Below are 21,835 nucleotides of genomic sequence, written 5' to 3'. Positions count from 1 at the left end.
ATAGTTTCAAAAGTACTGTTGACATAGGTAGCAAGAGTGCCTAGCAGAATTAAGTAGACTTAATTTCTTTCCTTTTAAAGAATCAGTTTTGTTAATTTCTAAAGCCATTAAGTGCAAATTCAAGTCTGAGAAAGATATCCCAAAATCTAATTCAATCACCACCAAAACATCCAAAAGCTTGAAGGGATTTCAAAGGGTAACAAAGACCAGCTTTAACATTACGCAGAAATCCATGGGGAGCCTTCCTTAAACAAAACACAGAATTTATTAAAGTTGATCCTTAAATATCTGCAGTAATGGAATTGTTCATATGGTTCTACGGTAATGGAACAGAAGTTGAATCATCTAAAATTGTTAAACCCACACATAACTTCTATTTGGCACTGGAAAGCACTTTGGTCTGACCTATAGACATGGGTGTATTATTGTGGAAATTCCTATCAAAACATGACGTAAAAGGAACCACAAGTCGGTCCAGCATCCCTAAGTCTGCCAGTACCCTTAACTTTAGCCTACACTTTGACCCAGAGTGCTCACCAAGGGCTGTAGTACACTACCATGCAAAGCACCAGCCTAGTAAAACTGCCTCCTAATGCTGACCACCTTACCTGCACGGTGGCTGACAAGTTACACCTGAACTAAGTGAGGTGACAACTTTATAGTAAAAGACTTACTGAAACAAAAAGCTTACTAATTCTCAAAAAGGTCTTAAAAGCAGGACCTGCCATGACTAAGCAAATGCTGACCACAGAAGAAATTTCAATTTCTACAAAAGGAATGATACACAAACTACTGTGAAAGCATTCCCTTTAGCAAGGACAAAATAAACTTTTTTCAAAAAGTATTCCAGGGCTTCCCCGGTGGCGCTAAAAAAAAAAAAAAAAAAAAAAAAAGTATTCCATAAATTTCTACTTTTTTACTATATGTTTTGGTAACATAAGGCTTCAAAATAATGATTAAGTAATCATTATTCCCATTTGGCACATGGCTAAAAAAAAAAATCATGATCCTATATATAATTATCTATCCCATTCCTACAGAACACAATGTATATACAGTGTGAAACACCCACACTATATTGTGAGAACTATATGCCATTTCTAAATCAGAACTAAAAAGAAAAAACTATATGTTAAATAACAAAAGGCTTTTTCCCTTGTAAAATTAGTCTTAGTGGCTAATCTCTTGAAAATTTTAAATGCATGACTGTGTAAAATATTTTATTCAATATATTTAACTTGGCCATATATACTTTTACATGTGAAACACAGGAACATAATTTTATCAGCAATGTTAAAAATCCAAGTTAAAAAAAAAAAAGTTTTGACACAGAATTAGGCAGTAGAGAAACGTCATTTTAACCTTGGCACCAGGTTAAAATCCTTCCTGGGTTGACTCTCCTATAACAAGCACTCAATTGCTTTTCAGTCTTTCATGGAATTAGACCTTTCACTCTACTTATTTAAAGAGGACAAGTATTTACAATAATTAGTGCAAATTATTCTATTCTCATATATTATTTGCCTTCACGGATATAAAGTGATGATCAGTATTTTATAAAAACATGGAATTATGAAAATACTGTGGGCTATCAGTCTGAAATTTAAAAGATTACATTTTTAAACTAAATTCTGAGAATTTTTAAGCAGGAAACAATTGCTATAGAACTTCTTTCTAAATGTCACTTGATTTTCAATAAAAATTATTTCACACAATGCAGAAAATACAATGTATCCTGTAACAATATCTTTACATGTTAAATCCTAATCTAAAATGTATTTGAACAAAAAAAAAAATCCCTTTTAATAAATTCCAAAATCTTATTTTAACCATTACTGCTCTGCAGCAACAATTCAAGTCCCAACCTGAGAACTAAGAATGTGATAATAAAATGCCAAGGGCTGTAGCAATCTTGAACTGAAGACACTTAAGCTTCTTTCCCACTGGCATCAGGTGTAGTACATCAGAGAAATGCGAGCAATCCAAGAAAATGCCCTGAAATCAACAGTACCACCTGCCACAACTTGAAACCTTAAGTCTAAAATCTCTATTCTAATTATTTTGTAAAAGTTCTATTGCACATTTAACATTGTTAAAATATTTGCAAACTTGTAGAATTATCTGTATAAGGATTTTAAACCTATTCAGTCAAAAGCTTCCTCACTGCCAGCAATTGTTCCTAATGAAAGAGAGGGAGCATATCCATGAATACCTGAAGCTGAAGAATAAATGATTTCTTATGGTCACAGCCAATTACAATGCAAGGTAATAAGTTCACAATTTGAAGGAAGAACAGGCTTGAGCAACTGTAATTCCTCAGCAATCTACTTCAGGGATATGAATAGGTTTCTTTTAGACATGTGGAATTTGAAGTTACTGCATAGTATATTATTTCTAAGGGAAAAAAAAATCAATGCAAACCTAAGTTATCAAGGTCAGTCATAGTTTAAAAAATGAAGTTAAAATAAACAAGCAAATATAAATTTTAGTCTCCTTGATAGTTCAGCATTGTTGTTACCTTGTGCCACTTCACCACAGAAATTGTCAACAAATTCAAAGGGGTGGGGGGCGAATATCAACCAAAAAGTAAGGATAAGTTTATGCTTCTGATTCTCTCTTCTTTCCTTCTTCTCCCAAATCACTCTCTTCTGACTGGCTACTGCTAAGGACAACAAACTGCCCCTCACTACTGGCTTGGTTTGGTCTACTGGAAGCAGCTATCAACCGACTTTGTTCTTCTAAGTCCTAGTGGAAAAGACAGAAAAGAAACTTAAAGTTAATTGTTTGCAATCAAATAGGAAACTAAGCAGTTAAATACATACTTGAGAGCCACTTCAACTCTTCTGTCATAAATATGTATGCATAATTCTGGCAACTTACTGAAAAGAAAGACTACACACAACCAATGCAACACCAAAGTAAATTTTGACACTTTTCTAGAAAGCCTATAAAAGCCAACATGTCACTCTTCTCCATTTTTATGGCCAACAACTTACATTCAAGCCATCATTATCTCTCATTATAAACTACAGAAAAGGCTCATAATGAATCACTCCACATCCCCTCCCTTCCCTCTCTCTAATATATATGTATGTATGTGTCTGTGTGTGTGTGTGTATACACACACACACACACACACACACACACACACAACTACCATTGATGAAAGCCATATATATATATCTCCTCTCAAAAGACCTACTTTGACAGAGACAACCTTCCAACCTCTTCTGGAATATGTAGTATGTTTGCTAAATAGCAAGTCACACTACATGTCAATATAACTATAATGTAAACATTGTATCAGACGACAGATGTCAGGAATTCCCTGGCAGTCCGGTGGTTGGGACTCCGAGCTCTCACAGACAAGGGACCCGGTTCAATCCCTGGTTGGGGAACTAAGATCCCACAAGCCGTGCAGCACAGCCAAGAAGACAGATGTCATCCTTTTCTACTATGCTATGAATCATCTGGTTATGTATGAAGTGGCTGAGCAAGTAGAAACAGACCTTCACTTGAAAATTCCAATATGAAAGTCACAGTGCTGAATTAAGGAAACTTCATAAACATCATATCTAGTCAGAGAAGATCTAGACATTAGGACTGCATACCTTTTCAATTTGTTTTTGTTTACTGAGTTCTTTCTGTTGCTTCTCTTTTACTCTCTCTATTTCTTTTTGTTTTTCTGATGCCCTGCGATCCTGAAGACCAGATGAATACAACTAATGAATTAAATATGAAATAACTTTAAATTTTAACTTGTCAATTAATATTACCTTTGTAACCTTTTCAAATTATTATTTGCATTTATATGAGAAAGCACACCAAAAATTTACATTCTAATGTTAGCCATTTATCCAAATTCTAAATGCTATGTATCAGCAATAGCATCTATTGTTAACCTTGCATAGCAAAATCATTTTTATTTACTTGCTAATATGAAAGATCTTATATTACTTTAGTTAACATTCTTGGATAATTAAGTGTCTTGGATTCTTACCAGTTCTGCATGCAAAGCTATCTGTTTTGCCAGTCCAACAGAATCACAAATCTAAAGGGGGAACAAGTAAGAAAAACTCAGGCAGTTCTTATACATCAAGTATCCAAATGGCTGATGTAACTAGTTTTATAACTCATTTTAATACACTGCTTCAAACAAAAGCTGATTTAAGAATGTTCCAGTCCCAAAACCAATCCTTTGTATATTTTCTTCAGAGTCTGTGAGCTCCCACTGCTGGCTCTCATCTCTTTCACATACCCCACTTCTTGTTATCTCAGATTCATTACTGAGATGGTAAAGTTGCAAAGAAGAAAGCAAGCAGCTGCTGCTGCTACTCTAAGATGAAGACATTTGGAAATGGCTGATTATGGGAATATTTTGCATTCCCAGGATAAGTTAACAAAGCCAGAAGATTGCAACAGCTATCAATGGCCAGGAAGATACAGGTTTGTGGAGTCAGATGGCCCAACCCATCAGCTCAGCTCTCCTCAAAACAAGAGGCTTTGGTCAAGCAACTCAGTTGGACTAGGCAAAGTTTGGGAGTTTTTCTCCAGAAATCTTAGTAAGAACTTTGACTATGACATGTATTTCACAACAAACACATTTTGAAAAGCCACGTACCTTTTCACCCTCATTGTTTGATTCAAATATATAGCAGACTGATGACAGATTACTTTCACTTCTCCCTCCTGATGTCCGAAGAACAAATCCAAAAAGCCTCTTATTTTCCTGGTGTGTAGCATACAAAACTACACTGGGTAATGGAAACTGCCACAGAAAACATCAGAAGCAAACATGAAATTTTTCAAACCATTAAAACAGCCCTCTTATATATGACAAACTCATGTACTAAGTTGTTTAATATCCTAAATAGAACATTAGAGTCAATTGTTTTTCTTAACCGAATGGTAATCCAAGAACAAACAATGTCATATTTGGTTTGGATTGTCAGGAAATTAAAAGGTTGTTGAATACTGAATTTGTTTTATTAGTCATTAACACATTTTACAAATTCAAATTCAGTAACAAAAATGGTCTATATTATTAAATGATTAAATAGAAGCACATGCCTGCAGCTATTTCAAAACAGATAATTATAAAACAAACCCAATCATGTTGGCCTTTTAATCCCTTAATTTACTTTTTAGTTTCTTTAGTGTATGATATATGCTTCCTAACTGAGGGCTAAATATAAATACTAAGTATCACACCAGATTGCATTGATTCTTTAAATTACATGGAATGTTACAACTTTTTTGTAGAGATAGCCATAGACTCAATTATAACACCCTAAAGACCAATCATAATTCATGCTACCATATCTGAATATACAGAATCAGGATTATTATAAAGATGTAAGATGTGTATATGTACAAAGAGACTTAACATAAAGCTTTAAACATTGCAGAACTCACCATGAGCCTTGTAACTTGTGTCTGTGGATCAATTAACCTATAATAATAATTAAAAATTTGCGAGACAAATTTTAATTAGGCTAAAGTTATGTAAACATTTTTTCCTACAGTTTTTTGAGGGACAGGTTACTACTTACTTTAAACAATCACAAGAGACTAATAAATGTGATTCTGTCATACGAAAGATGTTGTGGATGGCCCGGGCAGCTAAGATTTGGCGCATTGTTTCATAAACAACATCTGGATTGTCATCTGATTTCACCTCCATAGAACCAAGGAATCGGACAATAAACAACTGATGAAGAATAGAATCTACAACAAAACAAGGTACATTATGTATTTTTAAATCCCAAATTTCTTTTCCTAAGGAATAAAATACACTGCTTTCTTTAGGTTTTCCAATGAAAAATTCAACACAGCAGAAGCATTTAGAAATAACTCCTAACTACAGTGTTCATCTTATAGAAAAATTAAGATCTCAAACTCAAAGAGCAAAAGGTTATGCTTTGGCAATTGGTACTTCTGAGTTAAAAAGAATTCCTTTTACTATGCTTACAGCTTTTCTGTAAGTCTGAAATTATATCAAAGTAAATAGCTATGGGAAAAAGAAAAAAAAAAGTTATGCTCCAAAACCAGAAGAAAACAGCTGTTAGGAAAAGGTCAAAGGATATCTTATGGAATGAAAATTTGACTATGAGGTCAAAAGTATCATAATCTATAATTTTGTGTGAATAATGAAATCTTAAGTTTGATAAAGTTCTGTTATTTAAGTGTACTATGAGTGAAAAGAGAAAACTGTGAAGTACAGATACCATTAAAACAGCATACAGCAAAACAAATGTAAACATCAAATTCTTCACACAGTTTACTGCTCTGAGAATTTCTAAAATATAAGAATACTACACTTGTTTTACCTTCAGTTTCAGATTTTGTACCTCCTCCAGATTCTCCAAATGGATTTGTACGCCTGAAAAGTATTTTAAAAAATTATGAACCAGAGGTCAGTTACCATGAGCCACATGGAAGGAATCTCAATCATTGAACCCAGGGTTAAAAACTAAAAGTCACAAAACCTTGTACACACATTTTAAAAAAGCTCCAAAATACCCCTTCCTGTTAAGGAACACTACTGATGACCAACTAACTTGTGATGAAGGCCTCTGCCCTCACACTAAGTTAATAGGCTGAACTCAAAGTTGCTATATTTAGAAGATGTGGACAGATTGCATGTTTAGCCATAAACACACAAAAATCAACATTATAATAAAACATGTTGCAAAAGTTCTTGAATTTAAATAAAGTAGGACAGAGGAATGGCTAATTTAGCTTCAACTTTAGGTACATGAGAAAAATGCCAGGAATTTCCTTGGATTGTAAAAAACCTTTTTTTAGGTCCTCTAAGTACATGTCGCAAGTTAACTAAGATAATTTGAACATTTTCTAGTTTTAAACCTGTATTTCTCAAGACATACGTAACAGAATGCAAGAAGAAAAGCTAACTAGAGATGGAAGCTACCTCCCTCCTTAGTGTGCATGGCTCATGACACACCCACAACGAAGGAAGAAAAGTACAATCTAAAGTAGGTTTTATAGACAGAGAGCTAAGTGGTTCTAAAATAACACTGGCTTTAAGATAACATGAAATTGATCTCCCTAATACATGTCTGACCTATCATATCAAATGCTAAGTATATTTCTGTGATCAAGAGTAAATTATCTTTTCTTGGTCACAGCCAGGTATATCCAAATTACTACATTATCAGTTTATTAGGTGCCCCACCTACTTAATAAATGATTTGCCTTAAGCCACGTTTCCTTCATCCATAGCCAAAGAAAAATTTTAACTGCTTTGACAAGGATTTCTCATTATATAAACAAAAGATAATTCATTAATAATTCATAGCACGACAATGTTTTAGTTCCTTCCTGGAGATTTCTTATTCTGACACAAGATAACTTTTTTTTTTTTTTTAGTTGCGGCATGCGGGTTTCTTAGTTGCATCATGTGGACTTCTTAGTTGTGGCATGCATGCGGGATCTAGTTCCCCAAACAGGGATCGAAGCCAGGCCCCCTGCATTGGAAGCACAGAGTCCTACCCACTGGACCACCAGGGAAGTCCCCTAGATAACGTTTTCTAATGAACCTGTAGCACATGTATGACTCTCAAGAATTTAAAAAATATTGTCATGATGTAAAAATAGGACTGTCAACTTTCTTCTGTAATTTTAAGAGTAAATACCTTAGAAGTAGATCTGATAAACAATTCAGAATTGAGTATTTTTAAAACTAAATTATCTTAACTCATTTAACTGAGGCAAAAAACAGAGAAAAGCCTGCATGATTCTTCTTCAACTATCAAAATTCTGTTAGGTAATTAAACAAAGAAAGTAAAACATAGCTGATGCACAAGGTATATGAGAGATGGCTCTCAACTGTAGAAATTGGCTCATAAGCCTTACAGCCCTACAGACCTTCCTATTACCCACCTGCCTCCCTGGCCAGAGGCTTTTGCCTGGCCAGGCTGATCTTCACACACAGGAGAAATGATGTCAAACTGTATTGGGGTGTCTGGAGCAACGAGAGAATCTAGAGAGAGGGCAGCCAAATTTGTGGACTCAGATCCTATGGATCCTGAACTGCTGGTTCGAGCTGTCAGTGGCCGAGATTGTCTAAGCACAGAAGAAAACAAGAAGGCATTGCATTTAGTTTTCTCTTTTGGAAATTAAACACTTAAACTATGAGAAAAGAAAATACAATTTTATAAGTCGATGAGAACAAATTTTAATAAACACAATCCCAAATCACAGCTACTTTGTCAAAAGACGTTATCAAAAGACTTTTTCTTTCCAATTACTAAACTCAGAAACGTAAATCACTTTAACCTAGAGATAAACACAAGGGAAATTTGGAATCATCATTTATTTAGCACTCTTGCTGGTAAATTTACCGATTTGAAATACATTTTCTAGAACTATTTCGTACTAATGTAACTAGCACTGCTAAAATCAAAGTGTTTGCTAACACTTTCAATAGCCCATATAGTTCTTTAAAGAGCCCAGAGACTGGTAACTCACCCTGCTGGCCGCAGGCTCTCGTGCCTCTGCTGGAAAGACGGGGAAGGAGTGACAGCTTCCAAAGCTGACTGATTTACCCGTGCAGCAGTTTCCTATTTTTTTTTAAAAAAGGATGAATTAGTAAAGCAAGAAAACCAAAAGTTTAAATATAACTCTCTGAACTGTCAGAATGTCCCTGAGTTACACTTAAAATGTAAATTGAAGTTACTAAAGTTGTTCCACATTCTCTTGTCTTAGAATTAAGACACATAATTAACTTCACAACATTATAACTTAAGTTTCCTCTTACTTCCTGTAAATCTAGGGGGAAAATCTGATTTTTTTCTACGAATATACATAATAGGAAATATTTTTTCTTTAAATTTTAACTATCAAATTTTTTTTAGATTAAGGTTTGTATTGCTAGCGCCTAGTACAGTGCCTAGCATATGGGCACTCAAATTTGCTAAATAAAGAAATTTAAAAGGAGTAGGAAACAGTCACAAAATATTAAAGTATTTTATAACCATGATCCTGAAGTTTTCATGATTTTCCGGAATGTATTTATGCTCAGTAATATCTGTGTATTTATTAATAAAGTTATCATGGATATTTTCAGCCAAATTTGAAAAAAGCTTTCCATAAGAAATATTTTAAAACTTATTAAATAATTTAAAACATTATTTAAAACACAAGCTAAATAAAATAGCATGTACATTAGAAAAAATAATCACAAAACATTTTTGCACTTCTGTGTCTTAGCAAAAGTATAAAGACAATGCCACAAATTGATCAAAATTTCCTCTCATTAATATAAATAAAATAATTCTGGATAATCTGGAAAATATTAAAACTCTGACTTCTGATAATTGGCAGGAGAGTACAATAAGCCTTACTTATTCAAATCCAAACACTATATTCCCTTTGTATTCCTTAGGTATTAACAAGTCATCTAATTTGCATTTTAATTTTTTGTTATTCCCAAGTGACATAACAGAAAGAAAAAGCAAGTTTGGCAGGAGATCAAGTTACTAAAAGCAGAAGACTTCTCTACAGTTAGCACTGATATTCTTAGATTAAACTCATTAGATCATTATAAAACTAACAGAAATAACTAATATTTTTCAGGTCATGAGATTTTGCTTCTTTAGTTCAAAACTTTTTTCCTAGGCATCCAAATCATATGTGTCTTGGATGGCACCTCAAAACCATTATGGTAAAAACAGAACTCTTCTTTTCCAAATTGTTCTTCCCTTCATTTGGGCTTAAAACGTGGAAGTCATCTTTATCTCCTTCATCCTTTATGTTGGTCCGTTTCTTCATCCTTTACATCCGTCAGTTACTAACTAGTCCAGCCAATTTCTTTTTACCTGTTTCTATGATTCATTCTTCTCTCTTCCCTCAGGTTACCACCATGTTCAGACCCTCAATTTGTGCCTAAACTATAATGGCCTCCTACATGTCCCCCAACAGTCCTGTCTAATTAACTGCTACACCAACAACAGTTTAAGACTTAGAAGGGTAGGGCTTCCTAGAGAAATTAGCCCCGATCTGCCTCAACTGAAACCGTAACCCCCACCCCCAGCCTCCCATCAGCCCCAAACAGCCCTGGGAGGCAGCCGGGTTCACAGCCTAGCAGGGCCTACCAAGACTGGCAGAGGTCAGATGGCTCCTCTCTTAAACCAAGTCTTTTCCCAGCTACACTGCAGTTAGGACTCACTGGTCCTTCCAGAGTTCTCTGCACCCCGGGTTCTGCCTGCATGTTTGGACTGCATCTACAACTCTGTCTACACTGGTGAGTTCATGTGATTTGATACCCACTACTCAAAGCATAACTGGCAAAACTTGAGAGTTCAGGCTGCCTCACCCCAGACCTACTGAAACGTAATATGCATTTTAACAAGGTCCCCAGGTGATTTGTATGCACATTTCAGTTTTCTATTATTCTCCAACAAGACCTTTCAATTCTAATTATACAACTAATTTCACAAACTTCCTCAAAATCTGGACAAATCCTACCTAGCTCAGGTTTCTGCCATCTCCACAGAGTTTTCTCTAAAACTAAAATCCATACTGATCTTAATATTATGAAATCTTAAGCTTTCAGTCATCACCATACACTTTCAATTTATATGAAATGTTACTTAAAGTTTTAGTTTTTTCTTCCCACATACATAAGCTCCTGGAGGGCAGAGGCCACGGCCTATTTTTCTTCTATATCCCCTTTTTCCATGGTGCTCAACATGGTGCTAAACACAAGGTTGATGTCTACTTACATTTGTTGGTTGACTGATTTCAGTACGTTCTGAAATAATTTACTGTTCTAGGAAGACCAGATACTCATTCTATTCATGATATGTGAAAGCTGCCCATTCAAGGGCAAATTAAAAGATTACAGAACTTGAGAAAATACAATAAAAGCCATATAAGCCACAGAATTATTCAATTTTGCCATATCTGGATACATAAAATAAAAATATTACCTCTGGGTTTTCACTTAAATATATCTGTTTAGATATGTTATTTATTGTACAGATCCACTGCAAGAGGGAAAATAGAAAAATACGATTAATATTTTTTTCTACAATGCTTCCCTTCTAAAAGAGAATGTTTAATATTTAACTGACACAAGTTTCACTAGAAGAAATAACATATAATCTTTCTTATGAGATAAATACCTTCCTATATACAAAAGCATATATATGTACAACATATGAAGGTATAACAGAACACTGAACAGATTTGTTATTTTTAAATCCCAGATTTATTTCATACAAGGAAATAAAAAATATAGCTATCATGTTAAACTGTAATTTGATAGTCTATATTTATCTTTTTATATCACACCCCCCTCTAATCCCCACCAAATAAGACAGTCTGGACTCAGATACCATGATTAATACCAATGTAAAAAAAGTTAAGAGCTAAATATATTCCTTGTGAACGTATTTTACATACTTCCCTTTCAGGTTTATAAATAACACAGAAAACACTCTCTGCCCCACATCCTCTGCTTCACTCTCAAGTATTCCAGTGCCTGAGGAGCCTTACAAAGCTAACCTAATATTTTGTTTGGTAAACCCTGCAAAGAACAGCCATATGTCTGTATTCCTCAGAGACCAGAAGCACGTTTTAATACCTACTCTTTTCCATAAGAAGTAAATAAAAGTTGATCTCTACATAATTTCTAAACTTGTCTTTAACCAGCACAATTATATAATAACAACTTACCTTCCATATTTGGTGAACGACAAGTAAAAATGGAGCCAAAAACAAAAGACTCACGAGGAAGAACAAACACTCCCAAATTTTTGTTTTTCTGTCTTTCATTTCCCCAAGGTTTTAAGCTTTAGTTGCTTCCTGCCATGCTACATCTGCCACTATGTTCTTAATGCAGCAAATACTGTCTCAGAGAGTTGGTAAGAGAAGGGAGTAGATTAAACTCGCCTCATGATACTAACAGCCTGCCAGAAAGCAGCAGTCACAAGGTCATCTCTGAATTTGAGCTTTTAAAAAGACAGCAAGAAATGATCTCTAAGGTCTCTCCTTATAGGTCCAGTTGTAAAATTCCATGTGAAACTTAAGAATGTTGCTTGAGGACAATAGACTTTTTTGAAAAAAAGATTTGTAATTAACTAGGATTTTCCAAATTTCTATAATGAACACATCAATATGTTTTGTCATCAGAAAAATATCTTAAGATGATGCTGAAGAAATTAAGTAGATAAAATTTTACCTCTTCATGGTCTTTTTTACTCTCTGCTTGCAAAATTGAAGACCTGAAAAAAAAGGAGAAAAAGTTTGACAGTCAACTTTTTTCTAAAGTACTTTTAACATGAGTGAGAAATTTTTATCTTTAAAGATACACATCAGTATGAAACAAAGAGAAAACACATAACCAACCAGTATCTTAAGGAAAGGAGACTATCAGAGGTATCAGGACTCAGATTTTAACAACTCTTGACTTTGTCTATCTATGCCAAGACGTACCAAAAAAGAAATGTGCTGGTTTTCAGAAGGCAGCCTATAACAAAGGTACATTGACACTAAGACAATGCATTTCAACTTTCTGACACTTACCATATATATTTCAAACATAAATCAGTGGTCCTAATAGAAAATACTAATTTTACTTCATTATTTATTATTTTTCCTTGAATATGGTTAAGTAAAACTTTTCAACATATTAATCACTAACATAGGGATATGTAGCTTTTCTATAGATGTTAATATTTTAAGCGTTAGAAAAAATTTTTTTTCACTAATTTTGAATCACACCAGGAATGTGAAATGGGAAATCATGTTAAGCATTATAGCAAAACACTGGAAATACAAAAATGTAAATACATCCAGTAACGTTAACAGTTTGGTAATTTTGACAAATGAACAAAGGGACTCCCAACATCCAGTGTGATAAATGACACACAGTAATTGACATTCATTGTTTGTTTATAGAAGGAATATGAAATAAACATTCAGTATTTCCTCAGCTATTTAAAAAATGTACTTAGAATAAAAAATAAAAACTGTAAGGCAGTGACCAAAAAGTTAATTATTGCTTCTGGTTAATGAGATTATAGCTTTTTTTCATACATCTTTTTGTATTGTTCTGTGCTTCTCAAAAATTTGTTTTAAAAGCTGCTCTATGGGATTCTTGTTTAATGCAAAGGTAATAGAAGTTTAAAAAATGGCACGTAAACATTAATGGCCTAAATAATTAATTTGATCAGAAATATGTGATTAACATTTAAAAATATTATTATTAGCACCTACTACATGCTAGGCACATTACATATGTTAGATTTCTATTCTACATAACAATTCACAAAATAGAAATGAAGGACCCCACCACCTCCATTTTACATGTAGAAAAATGAAGCTCAGAGAGGTCAGGTAACTTGTCTAACACTGCAAAGTAGGTAGTGGATCCAGAATTTGAACTTTCTGACCCCAAGGTTGGAGCTCTTTCCACTAGCTTGTGCTACCTTCCCCATACCATGCTGGATTTTCAGTGACCAGTCTCTTAACATGAAATCCCAGGTGTTTACCACATAAACTTGCTTTGACAACCTCAAAATATTAAGACATCATTTATCTAAGTCAAAAAGGAAAATTCAACTAATTTCTACAAGATTAAAAAGAAAATTATCTTAATACATAATAATTTTAACATATGCGTACAACGTCCAAGTGAAAAGGAATTATCCTACATTTCAGTAGTTTAAAATATGACAGATTTTTTTTAATAGTAGGGAAAAATACTAACTTTTTGCCATCAAAAGAAGTGATCTGAAAACAGTATCGCCTGTCTTCACAGTCCACAGCCATTACTGAACAGTTGTCTATGTCCATGGCCAGGCCTCCTGCTACGTCCCCACGGGCCTGACTCATTAGGTTTCCACCCTGTGTGAAGTAAAACTGTCTGTCCCAGGTAGATGACACCAAGCCTGTTTTACTAAATGAAGAAAGTACATTCACTCTTTAATAACAACACACCTAAAATCCCACCATCAGCCAGACACAAGATAAAGGTAAAGCACATCACAAAGAACCACCTTGCAAAAAGGCACCAAGGTGCGTAGAAAATATAAACATCAGGTTTTCAGTCTCTAAAATAAATTCACATAAACTGACCCACTTGTGTGATTCTGCATGTATATATTTCCAAAACAAGGCTGGAAATGATCAAATTACAGCTGTTATGATGCTCCATAAAATACAGTCCAACTGTATTTCAAGGGAATAAATTCAAAACAAAAGAATTTATTTTACTGCTAGAGTTAACTTGCTTTATCCTATCTTCAGGTAAAAACTAAAATTTGACTTGATGGTGTAATTACATATATTTTAAAGTATGATAATGATATTTAATAGCATTCACATGTTATGCTAGATTTATTTAAACTCAAATTGGTTTCACTTTTTAAAATAATTCTAAATCATTTGATAAATATCTAAATAGAATTTTACTTTTGAAAATTATTCATGTACCTCATCTGTCAAAAAGTTGGCATAAATACTAATAGTGGTATTAGTAAAAAGTTTCAACATTTAGTAAAATCAGAACAGTTTGGAGATATCATTTATTATATTCACTTGCTATTACCTTAATTGATACACAATATACGAAAATAACAATAGTTTTCTTACTTCCTAGCATTAAGGTATCCAGCCTTTCGGGTTAAGTTTCGATTAACAGGAAATTTTGTGGGATCTGGGTCAGGCACGTATAAGGGGTCACTGGCTACTTCCAAATCCTCTATTGTCTGCTGCATGGTCTCTACATCACTGTCCATTTCCCTGCGAACACTAACAGAGGGAACAGATTATTTACTACCAACTACAACAGACAAAGAACTCCTTACCAATCTTATTTATCTGTATATTTGTTCTGTATATATTTTCCTAAAGAGAACAGCAGTGGCATGGGTGGTTAAAGTGGCGTGTTATAAAGCAGCTTTACATTTTATTTGAAACTTAGATATTTGGTAACAATACCAAATTCCAAAACTAATGAAGCCACACTGAATGACTCATACTCTGGAGGAATTTTCAAACTGCTCTGCCCTGTGCGTTTAAAACAATCATTTTCATCTCCCTCCATATCGCAGATTAACCACATCACTGCTCAGACTTCGAACCTGATTAGAACTACTTTCTCTGTCTCTTTAATCTCTCATGGTTTGCAAAGCAAGATTCATTTAGTACTCTCCCATCCATCCCCTACAATTCAGATAACTGTGAAGATAATTCACTTATGGATAATTATTATGTGTCTGTTGTATTCAGACATAAAACCTAGTTACAATCAATAAAATACCATCAGATTTGACACTGTTATGAAATTCAGAGTTCAAATTCTGTGGAAAAGATGGTGAGAAAACCAAGAAGCATCCACGAGCCACTCGAGAAACACTCTCACGGCAGGGAAAATCGCCCCTCAGAAATTAAGTGGTAAATATTTTTAGATTATGGTATTTAGCTGTTAACTTATCATTCTCATAACTTCATTTTCAATTTTAAGGAAGAAAATACTTACTTCTGTACACTTGTTCCAATATTAGTTAAGAATTCTTCCAGTTGGTCATTGAGATTTTCAGAACCCATCTTAAAGAAACTTATCTGGGGCAAGAGGGTGTGGGAATGGGAGGTTGAACAACAGAAACACATACACACAAAATACTTAGAGTGAATCATATAAACAATCACCAAGATACATAGTTAAGTAAAAAACAAAGGATTATTTCCATCTGTGTAAAAATAGGTTGTAGTTTACAATGATTTCTACTGGGCATAGAGCCACTGAAGAAACTACACTTAAATTTCACTGTGTATCATCTTATATATTAACACATGCATATAGTAAGCAAGTTTTTAAAATTGGAAAATATATTTTAAAATATTTCAAGTAAGTCATATGGATAAACTATTTCATGTTTACTACAAAGATAAGTTTTATATCTGAGGAATAATAAGTACTCATATTCAAAGGAATATTCAAATTTCTTTAAACTCTTGCTTTTAGGGGACTGCTATTTCATCTTATGTTACCCAAATTTAATTTTCTAGCCTCCTTCCTGATGTACAACTCTTGGAATACTTTGGAGTTCATCCATTAATTTTAACTCGGGAAGTATGCCAGGAACATGAGACAAGCTCAAACATGTCCATTCTCTTTCAGATCTATTATGAAGCAAGAGTGAGTGGAAGCTTGAGCAACAGGAGTAGCTTTGGAATTCATTTATCTTTCTGTTCCCTGTCCCCAGCTGTGATAGGCAAGGTCTAAATACAAGGTAAGTGGTTTCATCTACCCTAAAATATTTGAAATCTTCATTTGCTAGGAAAACCCTTCTCCCTAACTTCCTTAAAACAGCACTCTGACATTTTAAAGAATGCTTTAAAATCACAGACACAAATGAGTATTTGACCTTAGTTTGTAATATCCTTACATTTAACATAAAAATCAAACTTAATATAAAGTTCTTAAGACAGTTATAATCCAGAACATAGTACAATATTCACCTGAGCTTGCATGTACCCAAGTAGAGGTTCTAACAATGCTATTTTCTTTTTGTATTGAAGAGTATTTAATGCACAAAAATAATGCATCATGGTCTGGTGTTGTTTTTTTCTGGAAGTGTAGACATCTTCTGTTACTTCATACTTCACCTTTGAGTGAAAGATTAAAAATACTATTATTTATTTAATTTTGAATTATCTTTAGTAGTGGCTGAGGGGAAGAGACTACCCAAGGAAAAAGGTGCATCACCAGCAATTGTACATAGCTGTCTTAATTTCTGAGATAGAAATCCTGCAGAATATTGGCTAAGATAGTTTTCCTGTTTTACTACCAACCACTTTATTTTTTAAAATGCACATTAAAAGCAGCATTCTACACATAGCTATGAACTATAGTAACTATAGTAGCTATAGTAACTAAACTAAGCATGGCAGATAAGGTCTACCACATGGAGGAAAAGCAGACAACAGTCTGGTATTAGCTTAGTCATTAATCTTTGACCTTTTTCAGTTCACAGCATACCACTTGCCTCCTAGTTCTCTGGTTCTCTCCCTACTGCTCCTCTTTTCTTGTACTTGTTTTCCTTCACCCACACTTAAACTATGTCCCTTGAGTTCTTGTATTCAGACAACAAATATTTATTGAGCACCTGTTACGTAACATACATTGTCTCTTCTCTTTTCCTGTTTTTCCTGCTTAAGGTACTTAAAGTGTAACCTTTCCCAACTTACCAATCAAAGATATACTGTCCTCTCTCTGCTCTCCCAGCATTTTGTTAAGACTTCTTTACTGCACTTAACTCAGTGTTAATTCATGTGTTCTCTTCATCCTTGTATTCTGGCAGCTGCTCTAGTCACATGCCTTCATACAGGAAGCCTTTGATAGATGTGGATTATCCACTCCTTGAGGGCAGAGGTGGAGCCTACTCACATTGTTCCCCCATAGTACCCAACATGTAGTAGGTGCTCAATAAATTTTTCAAATAAATTGAATTAGTGGAAGAATGTATTTTAAAATACCTGGAACAGCCAGAAGCAATGTAAAAACAAAGTTCATACTTAGAGCCTTAACTGCTTCTCTATGGCAAAGTAACAAAGTAATGTAGATCTAAAAATGTATGTATTTTATAAATATTTGCACCATCAAGTAATCAGTGAAAGCAGATCTTTGTACTGAATTTGTGAGAGAAACATTCCCTTTTTGGGTCACAGTGGCTGTTGCATAGTAATCATACCCAGCTGTGGATTCCCAGAGTGGTCACTGTGTCCCTACCAGCAGCCGCAGCCAAGGCTGCAGACGCCAATTCCTGGGCACAGAGACCACCTCACTCACAAGCATCTAGAGGAGGCCTACTCTGATCAAGCCTTGGACTAGGCACTGAGAGAGAAATGATCTTAAGGAGCATCTAGATGAACTTGTTAATACTCTGTTCTTTGTTCTTTACTCAAATGCATTTCTCCTCAAATGTAGTATAATATTTCTGAATTTCACTCCTTGAAGAAGCATAAAATATATATATATATATATATATATTCCCTGTAAATGAGGGGGTCTTCAAAACAGAATTTCATTCAATTATGTATGTAACAATTCAACTTTTTAACCACTGTATATCAGAACACACTTTTGAATACATACATAAAACAAATGCAGTGTTATCAAAATACAAAGCAAAAGGAGGCAATGTTACACCTGGGCATCAATTACATTTTTGGAATAGTTATGTTTACTTATAAAACTCTATCAACAGAAAAGTATTTTGTTTAAAAAGACAATTATTAATTGTCTGATAATTAACAATTAACAGAAAGGCTTTGAAATAACTAGAAGGAAAGAATAAGGGCAATACAGCAAAGCATACAAAGCAACTGCTGGCTACCATTTTTAAACTGGAAGAAGGAGACCACCTAATGAAACAGTTGTTAATTGTGATACTGAAGGAGTAATATGTATCACACCTTGTCGTTTTCTCTTTTTTTTGACAATCTGCTGTATCTGTTAATTGCAGCATCATGATCTGGAAAACAGAAATGACTATTAACAAAAATACAACAGTACTTTGCAAAACCTTTAAGTGCTTTAACGGTTTTCACATGTGCATCTTTCAACAAAAATAAGAATTCCCTACTATGTGATCACTCCACCCAAATGTTCCCCACAGCCAAATTTCCCCCTAAAGTATGTTTCTGTTTATTAAATTGGTAAAAACATTTAATTCCAAGGAAACAGTAGTCCACTAAAAGTTTCTTGAAGTATTTTTTAGTACAGAAATAGCAAATGCTCATTAAAGAAAATATGGAATAGACAGGAAAATAAGGAAGGGAAAATATACCGCCTTCTTAGGTATTATGAAGATAACAAACCACAAGATTTAACTTCCTTTAAAATATTTCTTCTAGCATAAATAGTGCAACTTAAATAACAAGGATTTAAATAATATTCACTTAAACTTTTAATTAGGTTCATTCTTTTCAATTATTACATAAAATCTGGCCACAGATTTGTATTGATAAAGAAATGCATCAATACAAGAAATAAATGTACAAAGTATTCAGAGCTTACCATTACTAGCAATCTGAAACACTTCCTTTAATGTCAATATTTCTGGAAAAGTTCAAGAATAATTTCAGTTTAGCATATTTATGAACTATCTTAAATTTTGTTTAGAAAACAGTAACTGCCATTTAAGCTACTATTAAAACTCCAAAAGTTCAACGTTTAAAGTGAAAAAGTTATTGTGTTTCAACTAACATTTACTATCATTAACAAGTTACACCACCAGAAATTGTACCTGCCACAAATTGTAATATGACCCAAAAACAAAATTTTAAAACCATTGCAGGGCTTCCCTGGGGGCGCAGTGGTTAAGAATCCGCCTGCCAATGCAGGGGACACGGGTTCGAGCCCTGGTCTGGGAAGATCCCACATGCCGCGGAGCAACTAAGTCCGTGGGCCACAACTACTGAGCCTGCACTCTAGAGCCCGCACGCCACAGCTACTGAGCCCATGCACCACAACTACTGAAGCCCGCGTGCCTAGAGCCCATGCTCTGCAACAAGAGAAGAGAAGCCTGTGCACCGCAACGAAGAGTAGCCCCTGCTCACCGCAACTAGAGAAAGCCTGCACACAGCAACCAAGACCCAACGCAGTCAAAAATAAATACATAATATAAGTAAATTTAAAAAAAAAAAAACACTGCAAATTCTAAGATATACAAATGTTCTGATTTAGTACCAGAATGCAACCTACTGATTTTTTGATACTGACTCTAATAAGTTCAAACGCTGAATGATAAAAAGAACATTTTATTGACAAGATTATGATATTCAGTCCCCTTAGATGGAGAAAAGAGGTCTTGTTTCTTGACTTTGGAAAAGATTATTGTTGAAGAGTACCAAGACAAATATTAATTCTATCTCTAAAATACATTTGTCTTTATGCCATGTATAATTTAAATACTTTATCATCCACTGATACATTAGTACAATGTTTTTACTCTATCTATACATACTTTGTAAATAAGTCTGTATGATTGTCTGAGATTGTAAATTATAAGAAAGCAGAGCCAAGTCTATAAACACTCTCATTTTATCACATAATAATCCTAAATGGGAAAAAAAGAAAGCCACCACAAGCTACTGAAACATGGGTTGTTAGATGGACCAGCCCCTACCTCCCACCACTCCAGCCCACCAACACGCCTCATCTCCTGTGCCACTGTCCCAGTTCAGGCCCTGGTCACACCTCACTGGAGTGTCACAACTTCCTAGCATCAAATCCATCCTCCAAAAACAAAGGTATACTTCTTAAAGACCTCCATTGTCTTCTCTTTGCTTATAAACTCAAGTCCAACATCTTTAGCATGATCTAATCCCAACTAATCTATTTCTAGAGTTGTCTCCCGCCATCCCCCCAACACATCCAACACTGCAGCCACACTCAATTTCTCAAAACAATATATGCATTTCTAGCCATAACTCTGTGCTTTCTGGTCCCTCCAGTAGAACAGTGACTCTCTTCTCCTGGCAAATTCTTCTTCCTTGCTCAGTGCTCATGGCACATCCGTGAGGGAGCCTTTCTGACACCCTCCTCTGAGCCCCCACAGCACCTTGCTCATCCCTAATTATAAGAGTACCAGAATTATCTGTTTACCCATCTCCTTCTCTGGGCTTTCTCAAGGGATGTGACATCTTATTCATATAAGTACTCCTCAGTATCTAGCTTAACATCTAGCAGGAGCTCCTGTAAATGTTTAGCAACTAATTAAAGTAAAAGTGACACTTGCTACAGTCAGAAATGGTTACGGTATAGAGTATTACACATTTTACAAGCAGTGATCTTCCGACAGCTAATGAAAGTAAACATAAGCTTGACTTCAATACCTTTCAGATCTCTTTCTTTAAACTGGGTAATGGGGAACATCATGGCATCAGCAAGCTGCGTTGAAAGTACTGCATGACAAGAGCTAAGCTGGTAAAAGAAAGACCAAAAAGGCCAAATAACTACAAAGAGACAATCAACCAGCATTATGGAAACTGAACAAAACCTAGTAAAAAGGTGTTGGTATAGGGATTCCCTGGCAGTCCAGCGGTTAAGACTCTGTGCTTCCATGGCAGGGGGCACAGGTTCGATCCCTGGCTGGGGAACTAAGATCCTGCATGCCAAGTGGTGCGGCCAAAAAGTTAAAAAAGGTACTGATACATTTACATAAGGGAACCCTAAAATTATGTGATGTTATCACATCATTAGGTGACAGTCAAAAAAATTCCATTTAAAACTCTCAGAAGAAAACATGTGATAACCTTGAATTTAGCAATGGTTTCTAAGATATGACACCAAAAGCACAAGCAACCAAAGAAAATATAAACTGGACTTCATCAGAATTGAAAACTTTTGTGCATCAAAGGATACTATCAAGAAAATAAAAAGACAACCCACAGAATGGGAGAAAATATTTACCAATCACATAACTGATAAGGGACTTGTATACTTTAGAATAAAGAACTCTTAAACTCAGTACTAAAAGACAACCCAATTAAAAATTGGGCAGGGAATTCCCTGGTGGTCCAGTGATTAGGACTCCTTGCTCTCACTGCCGAGGGCCAGGGTTCAATCCCTGGTCGGGGAACTGGGATCCCACAAGCCATGAGACGCGGCCAAAAAAAGTAAAGTAAAATAAACATGAAAAAATAAACATATTTTTTTTTAAATGGGCAAAGGTCTGAATAGATACTTTTTCAAATATATAATGGTCAATAAGCATAGGAAAAAATGCTCAACATCGTTAGCCTTCAGGAAAATGCATATCAAAACTACAATGAGGGAAAAAAAAAAAAAAAAAAAAAA

General features: G+C 34.7%; 1 protein-coding gene across 2 annotated transcripts in view; it reads right to left on the bottom strand.

Annotated features, from left to right (window-relative positions):
* Positions 1-881: 881 nt before the first annotated feature.
* APPL1 (adaptor protein, phosphotyrosine interacting with PH domain and leucine zipper 1) overlaps positions 882-21,835 on the bottom strand; it is a 29,763-nt gene continuing 8,809 nt past the window's right edge. The window contains exons 5-22 of one of the 2 annotated variants that reach the window (XM_024746436.1): positions 20,872-20,959; positions 19,052-19,093; positions 18,448-18,506; positions 16,492-16,638; positions 15,509-15,591; positions 14,620-14,778; positions 13,736-13,924; positions 12,206-12,248; positions 10,953-11,009; positions 8,491-8,582; positions 7,903-8,085; positions 6,330-6,382; positions 5,553-5,727; positions 5,416-5,452; positions 4,622-4,768; positions 4,001-4,051; positions 3,612-3,701; positions 2,430-2,745 (exon numbers count right to left, since the gene is read on the bottom strand). In XM_024746436.1, the coding sequence (XP_024602204.1) occupies positions 2,599-2,745; positions 3,612-3,701; positions 4,001-4,051; positions 4,622-4,768; positions 5,416-5,452; positions 5,553-5,727; positions 6,330-6,382; positions 7,903-8,085; positions 8,491-8,582; positions 10,953-11,009; positions 12,206-12,248; positions 13,736-13,924; positions 14,620-14,778; positions 15,509-15,591; positions 16,492-16,638; positions 18,448-18,506; positions 19,052-19,093; positions 20,872-20,959 (1,842 nt within the window). In that variant the 3' untranslated portion in view covers positions 2,430-2,598. Of the gene's footprint in view, positions 2,746-3,611; positions 3,702-4,000; positions 4,052-4,621; positions 4,769-5,415; positions 5,453-5,552; positions 5,728-6,329; positions 6,383-7,902; positions 8,086-8,490; positions 8,583-10,952; positions 11,010-12,205; positions 12,249-13,735; positions 13,925-14,619; positions 14,779-15,508; positions 15,592-16,491; positions 16,639-18,447; positions 18,507-19,051; positions 19,094-20,871; positions 20,960-21,835 lie in introns of both variants that reach the window. The other variant, XM_024746437.1, reaches the window with a different exon arrangement.

The sequence above is a fragment of the Neophocaena asiaeorientalis genome, unplaced genomic scaffold (genome assembly GCF_003031525.2).
Source record: "Neophocaena asiaeorientalis asiaeorientalis breed wild unplaced genomic scaffold, Neophocaena_asiaeorientalis_V1.1 scaffold251, whole genome shotgun sequence".
Lineage (NCBI taxonomy): Eukaryota > Metazoa > Chordata > Mammalia > Artiodactyla > Phocoenidae > Neophocaena > Neophocaena asiaeorientalis.
Note: the sequence above shows the minus strand (reverse complement) of the source record. Positions and strands in the feature narration are given on the sequence as shown.